The sequence below is a fragment of the Crinia signifera genome, chromosome 7 (assembly GCF_055691185.1).
Source record: "Crinia signifera chromosome 7, ASM5569118v1, whole genome shotgun sequence".
NCBI lineage: Eukaryota > Metazoa > Chordata > Amphibia > Anura > Myobatrachidae > Crinia > Crinia signifera.
Genome location: NC_139223.1, coordinates 61,248,510 through 61,272,676, shown reverse-complemented (window position 1 = coordinate 61,272,676; position 24,167 = coordinate 61,248,510). Strand labels below are relative to the sequence as shown.

The 24,167-nt window shown below is 42.9% G+C and overlaps 1 protein-coding gene across 2 annotated transcripts in view; it reads left to right on the top strand.

Moving 5' to 3' along the window:
- The window catches only part of CYTH3 (cytohesin 3), a 124,318-nt gene that overhangs the window by 64,521 nt on the left and 35,630 nt on the right, over nucleotides 1-24,167 (top strand). Inside the window, exons 4-9 of one of the 2 annotated variants that reach the window (XM_083153208.1) lie at nucleotides 4,432-4,498; nucleotides 7,498-7,616; nucleotides 11,891-11,971; nucleotides 13,357-13,469; nucleotides 18,259-18,407; nucleotides 22,395-22,506. In XM_083153208.1, the coding sequence (XP_083009334.1) occupies nucleotides 4,432-4,498; nucleotides 7,498-7,616; nucleotides 11,891-11,971; nucleotides 13,357-13,469; nucleotides 18,259-18,407; nucleotides 22,395-22,506 (641 nt within the window). Of the gene's footprint in view, nucleotides 1-4,431; nucleotides 4,499-7,497; nucleotides 7,617-11,890; nucleotides 11,972-13,356; nucleotides 13,470-18,258; nucleotides 18,408-22,394; nucleotides 22,508-24,167 lie in introns of both variants that reach the window. The other variant, XM_083153209.1, reaches the window with a different exon arrangement.

The window sequence follows — 24,167 nt, the reverse complement described above, 5'->3', positions numbered from 1 at the left end:
GGCATTCACACCAAAGAGTTCAATCTTTGTCTCATCATAGCAGAGAATTTTGTTTCTCATGGTCTGAGAGTCCTTCAGGTGCATTTTGGCAAACTCCAGGGGGGCTGGCATGTGCTTTTTACTAAGAAGTGACTTCAGTCTGGCCACACTACCATACAGGTCTGAAGGTTCTCCTCTCTCCACAGAGGAATGCTGTAGCTCTGACAGTGACCAGCAGGTTCTTGGTCACCTCCCTTACAAGAGCCCTTCTCCCCTGATTGTTCCATTTTAGATGGTTGGTCAACTCTAGGTGGATCCTCACTTCTTCTGTTCACAGATGATCGAGGCCACTGTGCTTACTGGGACCTTGAAAGCAGCAAATATTTTTCTGTACCCTTCCCCAGATCTGTGCCTCAAGACAATCCTGTCTTGGAGGTCCACAGACAATTCCATTGACTTCATGCTTGGTTTGTACTCTGACATGCACTGTCCAGTATGGGAAGTTATATAGGCTGGTATGTGCCTTTCCAAATCATGTCCAACTGAAGTTACCACAGATGGACTCCAATTAAGCTGTAGGAACTTCTCAGGGATGATCAGTGGAAACAGAATGCACCTGAGCTCATGGCAAATGCTGTGAATACTAAAGTACATGTGATTTCTTAGTTTTTTTTTCTTTAATAAACGTGCAAAAATCTCCCAAAAACTTTTTTCCACAATGTCATTATGGGGTACTGTGTGTAGAATTTTAAGGGAAAAAAATGTATTTATTCCATTTTGGAATAAGACTGTAACATAACAAAATGTGGAAAAAGTTAAGCTATGTGAATATTTTCAGTATGCTCAGTATATAAGCTGCTGTCTGCTGGTATTTTGTTCCTTCCCAATTAAAAACTATACTCCCATATACTTCAGATGGGTGTTGGAGGGAGGGTTTTTGGAAAGAAAATTATGTCCGTGTTAGGTGCACCAAAGAGAGAGAAATTGATTAAAAAGTAACTTTTAATGATTCAATTAAGGGGGGCTTGCACAGACGAGGGTACTGTTTTTTTTATATATATATCTGGTGGTCCTGTCTGAAACTTGTCAATATTTGGCGATAAATCATCACCCTACTCTTGCGCCTATTTGCCACCACTATACCTTTTGATCCCAAATACTTCCTACTTCCTTTAACCCTCCCCACTCCATTGCATAATATCTGCTGTGACATGGCAAATAGCTGTTGACTGGAAGCAGCCCTCCCCAACCCCCCCCCCCCCCCAATATGGCCGTCATATACTTTTAGCAATCTGGCAACTTGTTTTCCCCCTTTTTATGCAGACTTGCGTGGAGGTCGCCCCAACAAACCTACCCCCCTTTATCTCTTTTTTTTCTCTTCTTTCTCATTCTCCTTTTTCTATTACCATGTCTTCTGCCTTCTCATCCTTCTCATTGCACTACTCCATTTGACGGTTCACCACACTACCATTGCTAGGTTCTTTCCTTTCTTTTTTGCTATTATAAAACTGGGTCACTTTATTGTAAATTGACTTACCATGAGTTTCTTATTGCTACTGTATTTTTGTTATGTTATGTTTGTTGATTTTATTGTGATAAAAAAAAAAAAAAAAAAGAATCTTACACTGTAGCCTTCTCTTGCCTATGTGCTCTTCTATCTGATTTTCAGCTCATGCGGAGCAATGATTAGCTGAAGATGCATGCTGCAGCTTAGGAGACAGGGAAAAATTGGATTTCATGTTGGATTAATATTTTAAGTTCTTTGTAAAGAGACATGATTTGGGCAGTGAGGAAAGCAATTATTGTTCTAATTGAAATGGTTCTCGTGATTGTTGGCATGCAGATTGCCCATAGGCAACATGATGCAGCCAAGTGTAGGACAGGATATCATGTGTACATTTGTAACTGTGATTAGGGCATTGGTGTACCTTACATTTAATAAAAACGCTCATTCAGCTGAACATTTGACAGGAAAAAAGTCACAGGATATAATGAAAGGCGGACAAACTCTTGCACGCTCTTTAAAATAGCAAATTCATAAACCTCTATTCATAACAAGGTTTTTTTCTTTTTTTTTTTCTGAAGCAAAGTCCCACACTCTCAATAGAATCTCTGTCGTTGGTGTTATCACACTCTAATAGGACCCCATATACACTGCTTAGTGGCAGGGCCATTTTAATTTCAGGTGGGTCTGATGTCTGTGAGGTGGGGGTAACCAAAAATAAGACAAACATATGTGCAGTCATCTTTGCTACATTCCTCCCAACTGTCCCACTAAATGCGGGAACGTCCCGGCTTTTGGGGACGTTCCTGCGTCCCACCCGGGGCCGCCATTGTCCCGTGGGGGGGGGGGGGGCAGTTGGGAGTCGTCCCCATCCCACGAGACCATGCCCCCTTTTTGCAGGCCGCACCCCCTTTTTGGGTGTTTCGATCCTGTGAAAGGAAAAGTTGGGAGGTATGTTGCTATGACTCTGGAGGGAACGGTTGCCAAACGGTTATACTGTGTACACACGGAACTAATTGACATTCGATTGTGACTATATTCTCAAAATCGAATCGGGATCGCATAGACTTTGTATGGAGATAGAACATGTTTTTAAGGCGATTCGATGCCGATGCGCGCTCCTGTTCAGCTAAAATGGAAAAGCCAAATGGTTAGGGCAGCAATGACTATATAGTGCAGATTGAATGTAGATAGCCTGAATTGTATGTAAATAGCACATGCCTTAGCAAAGATTGCATAGCAATCTAATCTTATGGTGTGTACACACGGTGAGATTCCTTTGCTATTCGAATTAAGATTTGATTGCTATGCAATCTTTGCTAAATCTGTACTATTTACATACAATTCATGCTATCTACATTCAATTTGCACTATAAAGTTATTGCTGCCCTGTCTAATTGGCGTTTCAATTTCAGCTACATGTATCGGCATCAGCATCGAATCAGGATAAACAGGTTAAAAACATGTTCTATCTCCATTCGATGTCTATGTGATCCCGATTAGTTTTTGACTATATAGTCAAAATCCACTGTCAAACTGTACCGTGTGTACACAGCATTAGTCAAATAGCAAAGGAATGTAACACCATTAGACAAATGTACTTCACTGCCAGTGGGTGTGGTATAATACACCGACAGTCATTACTCAGATGTCGGAATCCCGACTGCACAGCGGGGAGAGCGCAATGAAGCCCCTTGTGGGCTCGCTGCGCTCGCCACGCTGCGCTCACCACACTGCGCTCGCCACACTGCGGGCACAGTGGCGAGCTGTGCTCGCCACTTATTTTATTCTCCCTCTATGGGGGTCGTGGACCCCCACGAGGGAGCAGTCGGGATTCCGACGTCGGAGTAATGACTGTCGGAATCCCGACTGTCGGGGGGCCGTCCAGCACCCCTGCCAGTATAATTGCTAATTTTCACTTGTACCCCATAGGGGAAAGCTAGCAGTGTTTAGTTATTGTAATATACAAAGGTGTACACAGCCAAATATCTCAGCGTCTCCATGCTCTATCATTTCTACCCTCTGACTTCAGACCACTATGAGGAATAGTGTAGTCTCTAGAGTTTTAGCAGGTATTGGCTGAGGTTATAGTTCAAAGGACACGACCTTCTCTAATTCTACCTGTTTGGAATAGTTACTGTGATTAACAATACAGTAGATGATTATTCTGGAGATCTCCTTTTAACATTGTAATGGTTGTTATGGGTGTATCTGTTGAGGCCCTGTACCCGAACAGTGAATGTACAGTATTCTACAATGGCCAAAACATCACTGAATATTCCTACCTGTAGGGACAAACTGTTACAAAAAATTCTTACAAACATTTAAGTAAAAATACCCATCTGGCACGGTATTCGTTTTGGATCTGATTGGTGCTTATACCTTGTAGAAAGCCGTTTAGTCTTTCCTCCTTGTAAATTATGAACAATAAGTGGCAGGCATTTGGTCCAGAGAAGCTGACTTTAAGGGCCAGATGTACTAAGCTTGAAAAGGGATAAAATAGAGAGTGATAAACCACCAGCCAATCAGCTGCTAACTACCATATCACATGCTGGGTTTGAAAAATGGCAGGTAGGAGCTGAATGGCTGGTGGTTTATCACTCTCCTCACTTTTTGAAGCTTAGTACATCTGGCCCTCAATAAAATAAGTGGACAACTCTGTTTCTTATACTTCTATACTCACAGACCTGTCCTTTTTGTACCAGGGGCACCTGGCACGACCTAAATGGTCCTCCCAGATTTTTTTTCAAAAGTATCCTATTAAGAAGAAGTCACATGGCAAGGTTAAGTCGAATAACCTGTGACTCGCCAAAAGAGCATTGGTTGAGATTTGGCCATAGGTGTATGTCAACACCTGTACAGTACATTCTTTCTTGAGTTTTTGTGGGTATTTATTAACAAAATATCCCCCCCCCCCCCCTTTTTTTTTCTTCTTCTCTTTTATGTAGCAAAACTACACAGAGGAATAAACAGATCGCTATGGGAAGGAAGAAATTCAACATGGACCCAAAAAAGGTAATATTTATTGTATGTTGTGGCTACATGTTCTACCTTTGTCCAAGTTCTTAGGCTACTGAGACATTAGATGAAATGTCTATATGTGGCGCCTGGCCAGCAGTTGGTTACACAGAGCTGCTGTGAAAGCCGCCTGTCCCCAGACAAAGCAGTGTTTTTTCTGTCCGCAGGCGATGTGTGTAGATCTCCGCTGGTACCAGACTGAGCAGTCTGGCTCCTGCATTTTGCTTGTCCAGTCCTGCTCTTTCAGAAATGAACATTTGAGAAGCCAAGTGAATAGTATACTGGCTGAGGATTGTGTGTGTATAAGCAAGTACACCTAGGTTCTCACTTAATGCCACATTACACAGTATAATCCCAATGTTTGATACTCTTTCTGAAACTTTAACCAAGTTTGGGAAATAGGACTTGGGCATAGCTCCAGCCCTTCTCCAGTGCTCGGTTTAAAGGGGCTTCCCACTGTGTCCCTATCCTTCCTTATAATAATACAGTAGGTGGCATTGCTTCTCCTCAGTGGCTGTAATTAAAATTCTTTAGTGTCTGAGATCTTGTTGATGTCTTACATAGACCTGATCTGCGGCAAGTTAAGCTGAGCTTACTCATATGGATGATATCAATAGCATTGACAATATTACATACATATTGTCAGCGACTGCACTTACGGAGTGGGGGGCCGGTGGGATCACTGACTGATATTGTGAAGGATATCGGGTCAGTGTGTATATACTGTATCGTTCTCCCGCGGCACTGCCGATTATAGTTAACTATGTTAGGATACTACTAGGTAGAAACAGTGAAGTGGTTCCAGTGCATGGGACACTTCCGAAGTACTTTTATTGGGGCAAAAGCCCCCCATCACCTTTCAGATATTGTCAGGAGAGCTTAAAGTGGTCCTGGAGAGGTGGTGGAACTAAGGGGCAGATTTATTAAGCTCAGTGAAGTGATAGTGTCTGGTTTTTATCACCGGCCAATCAGCTCCTACCTCTGAAGTTATAGGCTTGGTTTGAAACATGACAGGTAGGAGCTGATTTGAAGGTGATAAAAACCAGACAGTTTATCACTTCACCGAGCTTAATAAATCTACCCCTCATTTCTCTATGCCACCTAATTACTCCCCTCCCCCCATAATACAAACTATAATGATTTTTCTGTTGAAATTACTGTGCAGGGCCAAGGTGTAGGTTGGGCTAGTTTGCCTCGCCATTACAGGCGGTGTAGGTTGAACTCCGGTTACACACACACACACACACACACACACACACACACACACACACTATCTCCTTATTGGCCGGTATAGTGCTGGGAGGGAGGTAAGGTAACATGTAGCCAATCTGAGCAACTGAACCGTTCATGACACCTGCGAGTAGTTATATGAGACCCATGTGGTACTGGAACGTTGGGATCATAACAGAGGCACCGCTATGGGAAGCCCTAGGCACGCATACAGCTTGAACATTCCAAACTGCTTGTGTTATAGAAATAATAAGGCGAGAATTCCATACAATTACTTTGGAGACTTTTTCACAATCTCTAAAAATAAAAAAAATATTGAAAGATTAGGTCTTCTGGAGAACAGACTCTAGCAAACACGGCTTTTATTATAGTGAGTATTAGCTTGCATGTATTGATTTTGGCATTAGTGCTAGCGCTTTTTCCAAAGACTGATCATTCTGTCCAAAAGAAATGCTGGCAAAAAAAATGTGTCACGCTTCTCGTGCACCAGTGTTATGCACTGTACAGATACACCGTTTGTGTCCCCTTGTTTTTTGGGGAACGGATTCCTTCTGCAAATGCGGTACAGTGATGATGGGCACATGCTATATACAATGCTCTTCTGTCTGTGTCTCTGGGGATACATACTACATGCAAACTACTAGTTCATGGAATAGCCCAATGAATAACTATCGCAAATTGGCTATGACCCATAATCCATAATCTTCATCAGTCTAATGCTGACTACATCTTCTGCAAATTGTCAGTACATGTTCCAGATAATGACTATGAGATGTTTCATTACTAGGAGAGAGAGTGGAGTTCGATAACGTACCAACCAATCAACTCCTACCTTCCATTTTGCATTACAATTACAGCAGCTGATTGGTTGGTTCTTTATCTCTCTCCAAAAACACTTTGATGAATCTCCCCCTATGATGCTTGTTGCATGATTTTCATTGAACAGGATCCTTATCAGCACATTGGTGAATAAAGGGGGAGGATGACTGAGAATCACAGCTATCAGCCTCCCTGTGCCATTGCCTGTCACTGTACCCAGGGCTATTTTTCAGCAGGCTCCAGCAGGAACTGAGGCCCTTATTCTAGTTCATTTTTTCTGTCAAAATATTTCTTAGATGGACAAAACCATGTGCACTGCAGGTGAGGCAGGTGTAACACCCCACCCAAATCTAATTATCTCTGCACAAGTAACACCTGCCTGACCTGCAGTGCACATGGTTTTGTCCATCTAAGAATTATTTTGTCAGAGTGAACTAGAATAAGGGCCTCAGTTCCTTCTGGAGCCTGCTGAAAAATAGCCCTGACTGTACCATTAGGCATACTGGAAGTGATCTTGCTCGGCTGTTTGCCAACATGTGGCCAATTAACCTAACAGTATATTTTTTGGATTGTGGGAGGAAACCGGAGTACCCAGAGGAAACCCACGCAAGCATGGGGAGAATATACAAACTCCGCACAGTTAGGGCCATGGTGGGAATCGAAACCCATGACCTCAGTGCTGTGAGGCAGTAATGCTAACCATTACACTTTCCATGCTGTCTTATGTGTGCTGCCAGCCTTATCTGTGCTACAATGATAATATTACATTTGTTACTATTGAACGTGGGCTTATTGCCACATGTCATTGTAACTCACAGCAGCTGCCTATGTAGAGTGGAGGCACACTTGTGAGCCGAAATAATACACTGTATATGAATTCTGAAGGCTTCCACCTGTGTAATTGACAGTAGCACATGAAATATGTTTATATGTGTTTTCTGATACAGGGCATCCAGTTCCTCTTAGAGAATGACTTGCTACAGAATACACCGGAGGATATAGCACAGTTCCTATACAAAGGAGAAGGTCTGAACAAAACGGTCATTGGTGATTACCTGGGAGAAAGGTAACTTAATATTCTGGTAATTATGTGATCAGCTGTCACTAAATGGGAGATGTATCAATCCTTGAAACAAGATAGAAAAAGATAACATTTTGTAGTTGCCCAATGCAAATAATTATGGGGATGATTCGGTTAGGTGCGACTGCTGAACTTCATACAAAGAGCGGCTATTCCATGCTGTTACAATGGAATCTTCCTCTCCCTCCTTGTGACTTTAACAAGACTAGGGTCAATTCTTTAAGACTGCACCAGGTGTATAAAGCTCAGTTGGAAGCCAATTAGTTGCTATGGGTGACGCCTCCACTTTATCTCTCATCATAATTTCTGAGCAACTATGGGCAAACTTGTTGCAAAACTAAAATTCTCTCTGTCTTAGGGACCATTTCACATTTAGAATCCAGAAAAATTATGTTCCAGTTTCATATGAAATTCTGCAGAACTCAAAGCTGCAAAAATTGCCTAAAAATGATTTTGGGAAGAATTATGTAGGACTAGTTACCAGTCTGTTAACATGACAGGACATCATAGCAGAAATGTTGGCGCTGGTGGCTGGGTGTGCCCAAATGAAGCCACACATTGGCAACATCTAGTGGCAGCTGGCACTCATTACTCTTGACACTAGAAGTGAGGAGCAGCCTTTATTATATAGGATTTTTGTGTGTCCCATCCAGTTTTCCTTATGTTAAGCTTTAAACAGCTTTGGATTTGCAAAACCACCCTCAAGTGTTTTTTTGGTTTGTAATTCAAATCATCTAAAATTCAGATTTAAAACCTTAATTCTGAATCGCGGAAAGATCCCAACCAGGACTTGGTACGGATCTTCTTAGGATGTCCGAACCGGAATTCTGGGTGAGTTAGAACCGCATATCTCTAATCTAATATAGACTAAACCAGTAGTTCATAGACTATGTGTATTACTAACTGTGCACAGGTGATCTGGAAAACATGAACTGTGCGAGGTCCTCAGGATCAGTGGAGGCTCTTATCTCTGCGGAGGAGGGGGGCTGCTGTGATGCGGACCCCCCTCCGCTGCCACCGACGCTGTGCTCATCCCCGTCGCTGCCGACACAAATCACGATTCCAAGGTCCCTATCCCAGCTGTAGGTCCCCGCCGCGGGGTCGACACATGCGCAGTAGCTTCTTCGGTACTGCACATACGCCAACCCCCAGAGGCATATTCCGGGTCCCAGGTCCGGCGCATGTGCAGTATTGTCCTCATACTGCGCATGCGTGGAACCCGGTTTTTATGGGCTGCCGTTCAGTAGCACATGTAGAGGCGTCTGGAGGGAGGGAACAATGGGACTGCCTTGGGTGACTGGCAGGTCAGACGTCAAATAGGAAGTCACTGTCAGTCACAGACTGCATCTGGCTTCACTTAGACAGGAAACAATGGCAGATTTTACCTGGGGGGCCTGCAGCCCATAGGTAAAAACCGCCACTGCTCAGGACCGAGTTTGAGAACCTGTGGACTAAACTCACTAACCATTATTAAGCTAAACAAAGTCTATTCCTCTTGTGGTGTCTGTATACTTAAATGAAACACAAAGCTCTGCACTGAAAGCCAAGCAAGGCCACCCTGCGTGTTATCTGCCACCTCTCGGTTCCGTAACACGCTGCGCCTACGTGCCAGTATACACATTCAGGCACACAAGCCCCGTATTGATGATCATGTTTTTGTAGCTTAAACATAGAAACCTCTGCCAGGTCTTGTATGTAATCTTTATGTACATTTTGAATTATTAGTAAAACTTCAACAAAATTTCCCCTTCCTTTTTGATATGTCATATTCTCAATCCGTCATCCGTGCACTCTCCCGCTGTGTTGTCACTTGTTTTATATGCAGAATGTGTCTCCCTTTTCTCTCCTGTTTGATACCTTTAGAGGAGGGTGGTTGAACTGAAGGGGTACGAATTTTACGCTTTCTGCTCTATACTGGCGGTGTGGACATTCCAATGAGCTGTTAATGTCACGCCCTGTTTCAGTAGTGTTCGTGTATTATAGTAATAGGCTTGGTTGAGGGACAGCTGATTGGCATAGCGACCGTTTCAGGGCGAGCCTTGTGCCCTGGTGTTTAAATAGCAGACATTCCTTCTCTTCAGACTAACCAGTAACATTGGCAGACGACCAGAAAAGCTGTTTTCTTTGCATTTGCACAAGTAGGAGGTCTGTGGCAGTCAGGAGAGGCAGTGACTCTGATTCCAGTCAGGGAGATTTAAGGTGAAATCTCTTAGATGTGTTCTATGAAACACAAGAACCGTTACAGACGCACGCACGCACCTGTGTTATTTCCCTGCTTCTGCTCATAGCCTGCAGTCACAGTAACTGCCTGTTACGGGCGTGTGGGTACTTCGGAACATAAAACACGTTTTGATTACAGGTTTTTTTATAATTAGTCAACGGTTCTTTTTTAGATTAAAACCGTTACTGTCAAATGTTGGCTCCCATTGTTATACCGTTGGCCATGCTCTGCTCTGCATGGCCGACGGTATAATATTGGGAGCCAACATTTGACATTTGAGAGACCCCCAAGCATCCTTATTCAATTCAACCAATCAGGAGAGTGATAGGGTACACATTTCTAATAGAAGGATGCTCAATCAGTATTCAACTCAGAGGAAACAGTAAGCTGTATGCCCTCTGCCCAAGTATACAGTATCTGTAACTTTCTGATGCTTTTCTTAATCAAAGCTGTGGTAGCCATGTTTAGGCTCACTACAACGGTTATACTGTGGAAGATAAGCAGTTTTGCCTTATGGGAAAACTGGCAAGTGTTTGGTAGCATTATATACCCTGTATGAGCAGATCCACATGAACTACATCTTGCCGGCCGAGGAACCATTCAAGGCAGCCATCTAGGTGGCTGTTTGCAGGGGGATTCGACAATCCTGCAGCTGTTTTCAACAATACAAACTAGACTAAAAAGTTGAATCTGCACATGTTTCAATGCGGTCAGAAACCGCCGCATCGACTAGATGTGTGTTGATATTTCTGACTGTCCTCATTATCGGCACACATTGAAATACCTCCTTCAAGGGTATATTTACTAAAGCTTCTAAAAATGAAAAGATGTAATGTCACCCATAGCAACCACTCAGATTCTGTCTGTCATTTTCTAGGATGCTATAGAGAAATTACAGAATCTGATTGGTTGCATATGGCCCCCGGGCCTGAGGTTCCCCATCCCTGCCCTAGTGGATGGTAGGGCATGAAATACCACCTGTCGGCACATATCGGCTAAAAAAAAACTGTGAAAAACCCCATGTTTTGACTGTCGACATAGACAATGTCGAACTTATGGCCAGTAGGTGCATACCTGGATGCTGGCATCACTAGTTGGATGAATTTCATGGTCCTGAGTAATGTGAGACGTACTCCTTGACCGATGTTTGTGCATATGGTGCGATACTGCATCTTTTGATTTAGCCATGCTTCCCCATCACTTGTGCCACCATTGTCCTGTTGATGTATAGATGATGGATACATACCCATTGCTATGCGGCAGCTAATCATCGCATTTGAAGCAGCTACCCAGAAAATATAAAAGATGCTATCACAAAGTAGCTAGCAACTACGTTCACATACAGAATAACGAGGAAAATCCACTACCCAGTCATGCAGACTGGTTGTAGCAATGCTGATGCCATGTTTCTGTATGGCATTGCAGCCGAATGCTGAAACACTCCCTGCAAACAGCTGTGGTGCCTGCATTGTTTGCTGCTACTCCACCTCCTCCAAACGGTCCCTTCCGATCAATCACTTTGCAAGTCAATCCTGACTGTGAGTGGTACCTAAGGTACCATGGCAGTTTATTGCTTATCGCTCAGTTGCGTGAACGTCGGCATTGCGTACAAATGGGAGTCACCTCCTTAATAGGTTTGCTGTGTACCTCTCACAAGAACACTAGCAGCAGTCATTGAATGTAGCAGAATATTTTTTGGTACTGGATGAAAAAAATCACCTCCTGTTCTCTGCAGCTTTATGCCCAGTATGGGACAGCTAATAAGGAACTGTTCTTGGCGATCTCGGAAGTCATCTGTTGTCCCTGACAGTCCATGTTCTGTAACAGGAATAATACCCTGACAGTGGTGTGGGAATGTGAGTGTGCGTAAACAAATACAGCGCACAACATGATAGCATTTAATGATTTCTAGTGGCACCACAAAATAATATCACTGATAACAGAAGTGATCCTTAATGCAGGAAAGTAGGCACCACTGAGAGAGCCCAAATATGTATTTTTAATTTATTAATATTGTATTTTTTCCCTCTTCTTTCAGGGATGACTTCAATATCCTGGTTCTTCAAGCATTTGTTGAGCTCCATGAGTTTGCAGACTTGAATCTTGTCCAGGCGTTAAGGTCAGTACAGCATTTCGCTTGCAGTCTTGAGATCCTCATGATTTGTATTACACAGAGTCTGTCAGATCCAGATCTATAGGCAGCCATACTGTATGTCTGTGATCTGGGCCTTTCCAATAAATGGCTGGTGTTTAATAGGGTATGTGAAAAACTTATTGGCAAATGGAATATTTGTAATCACTAAAGGGGCCTAGGCTTGGGGCGATTTTGGGGCATTTTCTAAGCGATCTCACTAGACGGCTTTGAAAATGCCCCTACATCGCTCCATGTGTAGGAGCGATAACGATGCGTGGCACCGCGTGGCGCTATCGCCTGGCGATTAATATTCAGCATGCCGAATAAATCTAGTTAATTGCTGGGCAGGGCCAGTGTTCTCACTGGCCCTGGCAGATCGCTCAGCACACAGCGCTGACCATCGCTGTGTGCTGAGCGATATAGCATCAATTTGAACGCTTAGCAAATCTCCTTGTGTGTAGGCCCCTTAAGAAAGCCATTCTTATGCCAACAGAGCTGGTCACCTATTAAAATCATATACTCTTATATACAGATAGTGGGCCAGATGCACTAAGCTTCAAAAGTGATATAATGGAGAGTGATAAACAACCAACCAATCAGCTCCTGCCTGATATTTTTCAAACCCATCCTGTGACATGGCAGGTAGGAGCTGATTGGCTGGCTGTTTATCACTCTCCAATGATACTCTTGTTCCTTTTTAGATAGATATACTGGTGGACACAGCAGAAGCCAGACTCCCTGGGGTTTATTTACAAAGATGGCAATTCTATTGAGTATGGGATGTTGCTAAGGGCAACCAATCAGAATCTACTTATTTTATTTACCACCTTCTAGAAGATGATAGATATAATCTGATTGTTTGCCTATGGCAAAATCCCATCTTCAATAAAACTCCCATCTTAGTAAATAAACCCCCATTTCCCGTATTTTGTATAATTTGTGCTCATAGTTCTGATGTAATTGAGGCCGTGCTCTGGTTCACGCCTTTGTATTGCTTCTTGTGTTATGATTCTTTCAGGAAGAATGAATCCTCTAGGGCCAGTGCAGAGAACAGCAGCAAATTGATGGAATCCGTCTGCTGATCTCATACTCTCTATGGGAATAGTGATTGCTGTGTGCCAGTATAGTGACTCAGATGCTTGCCAGGCTGCTGTAAGGCCATGTAGTCAGGACAGCACAAACTGTGTAGCGCACATTCTATATGGAAATAATACAATATACAAGTACCTGTTCATCTGGGGTTCAGTGTTGGTGCAGACCTGTTCGCAGTATTATATCCAAGGAGTAAGTGGGGGTAAACGTAGCTTGTCAGTATTTGGCAAATTGCTTCAATTCATTATTTATGGATCTATCACTGTTTTTCCTTGCAGGCAGTTTTTGTGGAGCTTCAGGCTGCCTGGCGAAGCCCAGAAGATAGACAGAATGATGGAAGCTTTTGCATCTCGATATTGTCTTTGTAACCCTGGAGTTTTTCAGTCCACAGGTTTGTAATACAAGCTAAGGTGTCCTATACGATCTATAGTCTGTTTTACAGTAAAAGTGAAACTCTAGTCATCAGTTCTCCATGACAAATAAATGGAATCGATGCTGAGGTTCTCTCATGCTAGGGACGGGTATGGATCATTAGGTCACCACAGTGTTGGTCGACACCATTAGGATGACATGCAGGAAGGTCGACATGGGTTAGGTCGACATGGGTTAGGTCGACAGTGAAAAGGTCGACATAGAAGATTTCAAATTTTTTTTTGTCCCGAATGTGGACACAGTCGACATGGACACTGAAACGTAGCACCGCGTCCCCACGGATGGCTTGCAGCACTCGCCACGCATTGGCCACTATTTTATTCTCCCACCATGCCCTAGTGGATGGTAGGGTATGAAATACCGCCTGTCGGCTCAAAAAAAAATATGAATAACCCCATTTCGACCTTTTGACTGTCGACCTGTTGACCTAATGACCCTGTTGACCTAGACTCATGTTGACCTAGACTCATGTCAACCTAAATGCATGTCGACTTAATGGTGTCGACCAACATGTTGGTGACCTAATGACCGTATCCCCTAGAGAAATTGGAGGGCAATCCAATGATGATTGAATTGGAAGTTGTTTAAACTCGCAGACATTGGCAAAAATGCGCGCTCCTGAGATTTCTCCAATTAAATGAAAAATGCCTATTTGCAGTACTCGCAGCGAGGGTTTGCGAATTGTCAGCCCTATACGATGTAAGAGAAGTGCATGAAAAGGTTGGATGACCTTCTTGGATCCCACAATTTATTTGAATCCTACAGAAAGCCATTAGTGGTATTAAAAAAAATTACTAGAGTTATTTCAACTGGGTTACATGGCTGATTTGTGCTTTTTTTTTTTTATGAAAATTGGTAAAAAATCAATGTTGTTCATACAAAAAATTTAAACTACAAAAATCTGGGAAAAAATGCTGTTGAGGGTACATTAAGAAGGTTAAAAATATATATATAAATCAATTAGTTTTCAAAACAAATACATACCCATGGAATTTTGGGGTAATTGTGTTTTTTTTTTTTTTTTTTAAACCCCCCAAAATTATATGTAATCATTGCACACATTTATTTGGGGGTGTCCAAAGTAGTTTGCATGGTGGCCACACATTTTTGCCTTAAAATAAGAATTTGCCTTACCATCTCTCACCCTCAGGGGTATATTTATTATAGCGGCGCTAAGAGCGCCGCTATAACACTCCCTGCTTCGCCTCAGTAGCGAGGCGAAGCAGGAGGGGACACTGACAAGTTCTACTAAAATCTCGCCGCCGAAGCGGGGGAGCGCTAACTCCCCCCTCCGGTGATGTCCCCTCCAGATGACAGCGCGTCAGTTAACACTGACGCGCTGTCTGCTTTTCCCCGGCCGGCTGGACTGGGCATGCGCGGGATCTCGCTATTCACGCGAGATCCTAGCGCAGCTCACAGCCAGCAGCAGGGTCAGCGCTGTCCCTGCTGTAGGCATAGGGCATCGCCGTCTGCAGCTGTCGAAGTCGATAGCTGCAGGTGGCGGAAAAGTCAGCGATGCTGACCGTTCATAAATTGGGCAGGAGGCAGGGTCGCAACACGAAATATCGTAGCTGCGCTATGGCTCCTGGCCCACACCTCCGCCGATAAAGTACCCGGCCAGCAGGTGTGATAGATCAGGGGAAACGCTATCCCCTGCCATAAGGCACGGGGATAGCACATATTCCCCTGATCGTTTGTTCATAAATCTACCCCTCAGTGAGCTGCGAACAGATAAAGGGCCTGATTCTGGTTCTCTTCTGTAATGGAAATTCTCTCTCTAATGGACAAAACCATGTGCACTGCAGGTGGGGCAGATGTAACTTGTGCAGAGAGGGTTAGATTTGGGTGGGGTTTTTACTTATTTGTTATTTATTTATTTCCAGTGTCTTATATAGCGCAGCAGATTCTGTTGCGCCTTACAATAGTAGACAGTGATAAAAGAAACTGGATAACAACAGACAGACTTGGGGGTTAGAGGGCCCTGCTGCAAGCTTACAATCTACTTCAAACTGATAACTATATTGCAGTGTATTTCAGTGTAAAAATAAAGCAGACAGTATTTTCCCTGCACAGAAACAAAATAACTCATCCAAATCTAACTCTATTTACATGTTACATCAGCCCCACCTGCAGTGCACATAGTTTTGTCCATTAGAGAGAGAATTTCCATTACAGAAGAGAACCAGAATCAGGCCCAAAATGCAGAGTTGACTCCACTTGCTTCAGTGTGAGTTGCCAATTGGAATGCAAAATTCATTTGTGGAGATAACAGCAAACTTGCACCTAATTGGATTGACCCCATTATTCGAGAATACCTCTACACCTTTTGAGATTGACAGGTAGAAGTTGATTGGTTGCTTTGTGCACCTTTAGTCAATTTCTTTACTCTTTACACTGCTGGACACATCTCCCCCCTTGTATTTGAATCCATATGTTTCTAGGCCGGGACTATACAGTGATGGCTTCCATGTGGCTGGTTCTCTCAGGAAGCTCCTGTCAGTTATCTCTGGAAATCTGTAACCTATAATTATTTCCTACGACTGTCTGCTGCCTTTGAATTAACTGGGTTAACGGAAGTAGCTTCCTATATCTGACTTAGTGTATTTGTCACATCATGACTTTAAATAGTGCTCTGTTTTGTTTTGTTCAAGTGTTCTGTATTGTAATGGTGGTTCTTACATAGCATTTTATAAATTTGTATTAATTTATTTTATTAACTGTTTCTTATATAGCGCACACATATTCTGCAGCGCTATACAGAGAATATTAGAACAGTCACATCAGTCCCTGCCCCAGTGGAGTTTACAATCTATATTCCCTACCACATGTACCCAATGCACACAGACATTCTAGGGTTCATATTGTTGGGAGCCAATTAGCCTACCAGTATATTTTTGGATTGTGGGAAGAAACGGGAGTACCCAGAAGAAACCCACGCAAGTACGGGGAGAATATACAAACTACGCACAGTTTGGGCCATGGTAGGAATCGAACCTGTGACCTCCGTGCTGTGAGGCAGTAATGCGAACCATTACAACATCCGTACTGCCCCGAATGCAATAATTTGTCATTTGTTGCACACACAGTTATAGAGGGTACACATGGTGAGATATGCACTATTTTTTATTTTAATTTGCTTATAGAAGCAAAATCGAATATAGAAAATCGAATGGGTTTTCTATATTTGATGCAGATTCGATCCCAATGCACGCTCCTGTGTAGTGTAAATCGAATAGAAAAATAGTCTTGGCAGGCAAGATACACATCTGAAAGAGCAATATGGGGTCAACACCAAGATGTTGTCCCCCGGAAGCGCTTGTTCTGAGTTGCTTGCTTACTGTGAGCAGCTGCTGGATTTGGGAGGGTCAGTCCCCACAAAGAACATCAAACCACAAACACACAAGCGGAAGCAGCGCTCAAATAAAAAAAAGGAGTGAATTAATTAAATAGTAGTCCTGTGTGCCCACCGCGGGAGTGGCTGATGTTGAGAGCCTACCGTCAACCTCGTGACACTTTGTATCCAATGCAACAGGTATTTAGCCGAAGACTTCCAATGATTGGGGGACCCGTGGTCAGAAGAATGAGCAGGTAAGTTCTCCCACATTCTCTCTTTATTTGGAACCGGACAGCACCACCAATGCGTTTCCCTGGACTAACGCCAGCTTTATCCAGGTGTACTGCAGAGTGCTGTGATCAAGTATTTATACCCAGTGTCCCAGTGTCCTTTAGGGCTAATTAGCATAATGAATTCATTCACTCATTAAATGAGTGAATGAATTCATTATGCTAATTTTCCCTAAAGGACACTGGGTATAAATACTTGATCACTGCACTCTGCAGTACACCTGGATAATCCAGGGAAACGCGTTGGTGGTGCTGTCCGGTTCCAGATCTACAGAGAACGTGGGAGAACTTACCTGCTCATTCTTATGACCACGGTCCCCCAATCATTGGAAGTCTTCGGCTAAATACCTGTTGCATTGGATACAAAGTGCCACGAGGTTGAAGGTAGGCTCTCAACATCAGCCACTCCCACGGTGGGCACACAGGACTACTAACTGCCGCACTCTCAGGACTCCATCCATTTGGAACTATCACGTTGTGGACAGTGCAGGTTACACTTTCACCCCGAATTTGGGGTTCACCTCCCCACGTGTTTTTCCACACACAGTGGTATTTGTGTTTTATTTTTATGTACTTCTGTGCAATTTCAAAAGTATCCTAAGAAATTGAATTTTTTATATTAAATGTATAAGTTTTTATTTAATTGATTCACTCATTTTTTTATTTGAGCGCTGCTTCCTCTTGTGTGTTTGTGGTAAGATACAGATCTGTACTATATTGTCAAATCGAATGCATTTTTGCGTACCGTTGGATTCAATTCCAATAGTTTCGGAATCGAATTGCAAGCAAAATTGCACAGTGTGTACCCACTATTAGACTCGTGTGGCAGTTTATGCTGTGTTTTCATTTTATATTAAATGCATTGATTTCTCCACACTGATATCTAGGTCACTCTGACAGACGGCGCTTCTCTGGGTTTCATGTTGTACTTTTGTGGGCTCCCTGGAATTAAATGACACATTCGCTCACGATAAGGAAATCCTTGCTGGGAATACCCCACTAAGCCGCCCTCCGGGGTCTAATTATGAAACCTGTTTTCTGGAAACCGTCTTGCTTGCTTGTTTTCACAGATGGTCTCCTTACAATGACTTTTATTAAAGTTGCGTTTTGTTGAATTACTGCAGATACCTGCTATGTCCTGTCCTTTGCTATCATCATGCTGAACACCAGCTTGCACAACCCCAATGTGAGGGATAAACCCTCTGTAGAGCGCTTCATATCTATGAATCGTGGGATCAACGAAGGTGGGGATCTTCCTGAGGAATTATTAAGGGTAGGTGATTTTCTAATAACATGTCATTGTTTTGTAGCTACAATATTTGAACACATTAATACAGGCATGTCCAAACTATGGCCCTCCAGCTGCTGTGAAGCTACACATCCCAGCATACCTTGCCATAGTTTTAGCATTCCCTATTCGCAAAACTGTGGCAAGGCATGATGGGACTTGTAGTTTCACAACGTCTGGAGGGCCATAGTTTGGAAATGCCTGCATTAATAGAAAAAAAGCAGCCCCTCTTTGAAAAATTTACTGTTTTTCAGCTCAGTGTTTGTACCATATAAACTTAAGTAGTCTAAAAAGAAGTTACACCGTGCAAATTGTGTAAATTAGTCATGCATAAATATCTGCTCACTGTTGTCCTCTGCTTTCACATATAAGGCTATAGGTAATCAGGTCCGTGGTTGCTGGAGGTGCGGAATGTCCGCTTATAATAGTCTTATTTTTACAATAGCAATCATTTTCAAGGCAAAAGCAACTGTCTTCACAGAGGGTGCCGGACGCGGTGCAGACAGTTGGGATCCCGACAGTCATTTACCCGACGTCAGGATCCCGACTGTCAAAACGCTGACAGACAGGTGCCCGACGGCCGCCCGCTATTTTCCCCATAGAGGGAGAATAGAATAGGTGGCGAGCATAGCGAACCACCATGCCCGCAGCGAGCCCGCATAGGGCTTTGTTGCACTCACCATGCTGTCTGAGTCCAGGCAGTCGGGATCCCGACGTCGGGCTAATGACTGTCGGGATCCCGATACCACACCCTTCACAGAAACTCATTCATAAAGCAACCTAACAGTACTGGTTTTAAGGAAAATTGCTTAAGTTCAGGTGATTTTAGATGGCCATACACCATGGGGACTTCTTGCAGCTGTGTATGGCCATCCGATCCCCCTTGAGCCGCCCGGGCAGTATCGCATGCGGTGCTTTGCCATGTATGTATCGCATGCGAGTGTTCTCCCAGTACTGGCGAGTGGTCATTGGAAATGAATGGTATTTATTCTATCAGCATTCCTTCTTTCATATTTCCATCAGGAGATCATCAGCTATTTATTGTTTTCCATTCTGCTGATGTTACACATCAAAGCCGCCACTGATGTCCCGCTGGCTTCCCATCCTCCTTGTTTTTTCATTATAAAATGGAAAGGTTTTGGAAATCAGTTTCAGAAGAATCAGTTTAAAGAGTCCTGTGATCTGGCAGCTTCAGCCGTCTCAGATTATACTAGTGCATACTGTACATCCTTCAATCTGTACAGTACACGGCTCACATGTTTTTTTAAATACCTAAGTTTAAAAGGCACAGTTGGCGTGCTTGTGTAGAATGACAGGTCTCCAAGATATATATATATATATATATATATATATATATATATATATATATATATATATATATATATATATATATATATATATAGACGCCAAGATGCCAGGCACAACCTCCGTATACGTTTCAGCCTGGGTGCCCGCACAGCAGGGAATGTAGATAGGTCAAAAAGGTGCAGCACTCCACGGCAGTAAAGCAGTAAAAAAGCTTTAATTTCCAAACTTAGTTTGGAAATTAAAGCTTTTTTACTGCTTTACTGCCGTGGAGTGCTGCACCTTTTTGACCTATATATATATATATATATATCTTAAGCACCTTCATAAAAAAAAGCTGGACGTCTGTAAATACTTGACTGCTCTGTGTTTCATTTGAGTGCCACCGCCTCCCCCACATCATATATATATATATATATACACTGTACAATTTTTTTGACCAATTTGGTTGAAAGAGATTTCCATTGAACCCAGTGTCCTGGACTAAATGTGGTGACGAAAGATATTGACGACAGACGAAAGAAGAAAGATCTAGCTACAGTTTATAGGCTCTTTTTGAAAGATATTCAAATTGAGCTGCATGCACAGTTGACGAACAATCTTGATGAACTGGCGGGTATGCGCATCATCATTCATCGTTTGTTTGTTGACAATATCTTTTGTCAACATCTTCCGTCCAGGACACTGGGTTCAATGGAAATGTCTTTCAACCAAATTGGTCAAAAAAATTGTACAGTGTGTATGCACCTCTTATTGGGTGTGTGTAGGGAGCGGCTGCACCATAAATAGTATATGTAAGTTGTCTGCCCCAGATCTCTTCCTAGCTAAAGAAAAATAAGAGTTTCCCCAAATCTCTAGGTTCCTATACAGAGACAGTAGGCAGGCTCATGACTTCATATCATGTCATGCCTAGATGCCATCATTTGTCCATATTTAAAAGGGATTGTAGATGCCCCAAGACAGGTAACATTCTCACCTGACCATGGTGCACTACTACCGTGGATATGATGATATGGATATGATACAGGACCATCTGCCATCTAAGTGAAACTTACACGAGTTCTCTTTGATTCTGATACACACGGAGCTTTTGGTTACCAAAACTCCTAATTAGCACCCATAGGTGTGGATGTAAGGTCATCCTCCGTGTCTTCATATCCCTTACGTTCATGCCGTCCTTCATTGCTCATACAGCAGCAGGAGTGGGAGCCTTTGGAGCGAGCTGGCACATGAACTTACTTATCATTTGGTGTTTAATGGAGCGCGATGTTTGCTTGCGATAATGGAGTAAAGGTAAACTGGAAAACACTCCTATTAACACAGACTTTTAGAGGCTTCTTTTCATTTTTAATGGGCTTTGTAAGTAGTGTTAAGTGCTTTCAATTTACCACTCCAGAATTCAGTGGCCGGACACACTTATCCTGCACTGTGAGAAAGCCCTGTCCATGACCATGGGAACGGTTCCCTCGCTCCCTATTCTAACATACCTGCAGAAATGGGAAGTCCTGTCTGCATTACATGTGCCGCAGCTGCTGGCCAGGTGGCAGCAGGGGAGTGTGAGCTGGATACAGGATTGCAACATTTGTTGTTAGAGATATAGTGAATGTCTGGGTATAGAACAATGTGCACAAGTCCAGATGTGCAACTAATAGACGGATTTCTACTTAAGCTTATCTGTGGTATGAGGACCTCTATGATTACTGGCACACAGGTAAAAGGGGCTTCATAGGGTATGCGGTCGTTAGGTCGACACATGAAATAGGTCGACATGGCTAAAGTTGACAGGGTTGTCACAAGCATTAGGTCAACAATGGGAAGGCTGACAGTCAAAAGGTCGACATGAGTTTTACAAATTTTTTTGTGGAGCCAACATGTGCCGTCAGGCGGTATTTCATGTTCTTCCATCCACTAGGGCGTTGGGAGAGAATAGAATAGTGCCGAAGCATGGCGGTGCACCGATACGGTGTCCATGTCAACATTCGGGACACAAATAAAAAGTAAAACCTCATGTCGACCTTCCCCTTGTTGACCTAATGCTTGTTTCAAACTTTTGACCATGTCGACCTTAGCCCTGTCAACATTTTCATGTGTCGATCTAAGCCCTGTCAACCTTCTGTGGTTGCTGGTAGCAAACCAATCAGGTCTATTCCCGCAGCCAGGGGGCTGGGGGCATGGCTAGAGGCTCACAGAGCCTCTGGGTCATGCCCCCATAGAGTCAAAATGGGGGCGCGGCCTCGTGAGAGAGACACAAGTATAGACCACGCCCCTTTAATTAGGCCATGCCCCAAAATTTTGGGCGTGCATTCAACGGTCCCTCCTCCGTCCGTTTCAAAGTTGGGAGGTATGCAATATGCAACATGGCAGTGGGCAACAGGGAGAGGCAAAGGGAGACAGGAAGAGACAGCGGGAGACAGAGTGTGATAGGAAAACACAGTAGGTGACAGAAAGAGCACTGCACCTGCTGCACCAATGGTAGTTCCGGCTCTGAGTACATGTTCCCGGTTATTGTACAATATAGTTTTTCTAGAAAGTGTCTTTCCCATCCTGTAACCGTATTGCTTTGAAGAATTTGTTGCAGGTTTACAAACCTATTTTTTTTTTTATAAAGCACCATGTTGTTCCACTGTAACAGACCGTGTCATGCTGGGTGTTTTATTCTCCTTACAGAATTTGTATGAGAGTATTAAGAATGAGCCCTTTAAAATCCCAGAAGACGATGGGAACGACTTGACGCACACGTTTTTCAACCCTGACAGAGAAGGCTGGCTCCTAAAGTTAGGTCAGTTGAATGACAATATATGTGTGGATTGATTTTACCATTGTTGTGTCCTAGACAATTTTCTCTTCAATTGTATCTTAGCACTTATCCACTTGCCCTGCACACACTCCTTTCTAGCCTCTGGGAATGTCACGCAAAGGACAAAGTGAATTCACAGCCATTAATAGGACTTTTGTTTTCAATATCAGACGTTAACAACTGAAATGTAAATGTCTATTTATATCACAAGTGCTTCATCATCTCAGGTTCATCGTGCCAAGTTCTAGAAAATGTTATTTAAAAATTGTTTTTGTACTTCATTTTAGTATATCATTACACTGACAGTGTGTGTATGTATGTATGTATATGTATATATATATATATATATATATATATATATATATATATATATATATAAAAATTTTGGTATGATGAAGAATTTTTGGTTTTATTATTTTATACTTTTAATTTAGTTTAAACTGCAGTGGTTCTCAAACTCGGTCTTCAGGATCACACACAGTTCATGTTTTCCAGGTCACCCGGCAGGTGCACTCATTACTGACTGACAAATTTTAAAAGATCCACAGGTGGAGCTAATGATTTCACTTGATTCTGTGAGGAGACCTGCAAAACATGCACTGTGTGGGGTCCTGAGGACCGACTTTGAGAACCTGTGGTTTGAACTATCGCACTCTATAAAGCAAATATTTTCTCCTCAAGTAGAAAATTCCTTTTCATCTGGAAATTGTTCAGTTAATCGAAACAAACTTAGAGCCAAGTAATCCATGCATTACTAGGCTGCTCAATAATTATTTCCGCTCATTACATTACAAGCCACAGTCGCGGTTTTATTTGCATCAGCGCAGTCCATTACAGGTTAAGTTTCCCTTATCTGTATATCCAAAAACCAAAATATTACAAAAACTTCAGAAAAATTTCGTCTTTTTTTTTTTGTGTGTGTGTGTGTGTCCCCTGCACCTTTTTTTATACTTACCTCATCCCCCAGTGTCCACGGCAGCCCTCGGAATCCTCTGCAGCAGCATGACCGGTCCCAAGGATGCATTGCATGGGCGTGCCATTGACTTCACCGGCGTACCCGCGCAATGCATACCTGGCACCGGGGATGCCGCAGAAGAGGATTCCGATGGACGCCAGGTGAAAACGTGGATGTATGCAAATAAAATCTGAAATCTGCAAAAATCCCTTATCCATAGTGCTCGTGGTCCCGAGCATTTTGGATAAGGGATACTCAACCTGTATTGCATCCTCAATATCAAATACCAGATCCTCCAACATGTTGTTTCCAGTACAGAATGCTCTGCTTAGTCTTCCACTTTTCCTGCTGTCTCAGTTTCTGGGGCTAAATTGATATAAGGGATATCTGTTAATTGTCGTTGGGTACATGCAATTAATTGAGATATTTAGGAACAGAGCATTTGAGTACCCATATGCTAGAAGGGGCCCCATAGAAGTTGTTTTGCTTTGCAATTCCCCTTTTGGTGTCCAGTAAGCCTTGGAGAAGTTCCCTATTTGCATAATACATATTTCATTATCTATTTGTTGTGAGATGCATTTTTAAATTTGTTAAGTTATTATTATTTTTTTATTATTGGGTCTGTATATTACTTATTATTTAGTGGTGATGTGAGATCTTGAGTGCTATTCTCATGTGACATTGCTGA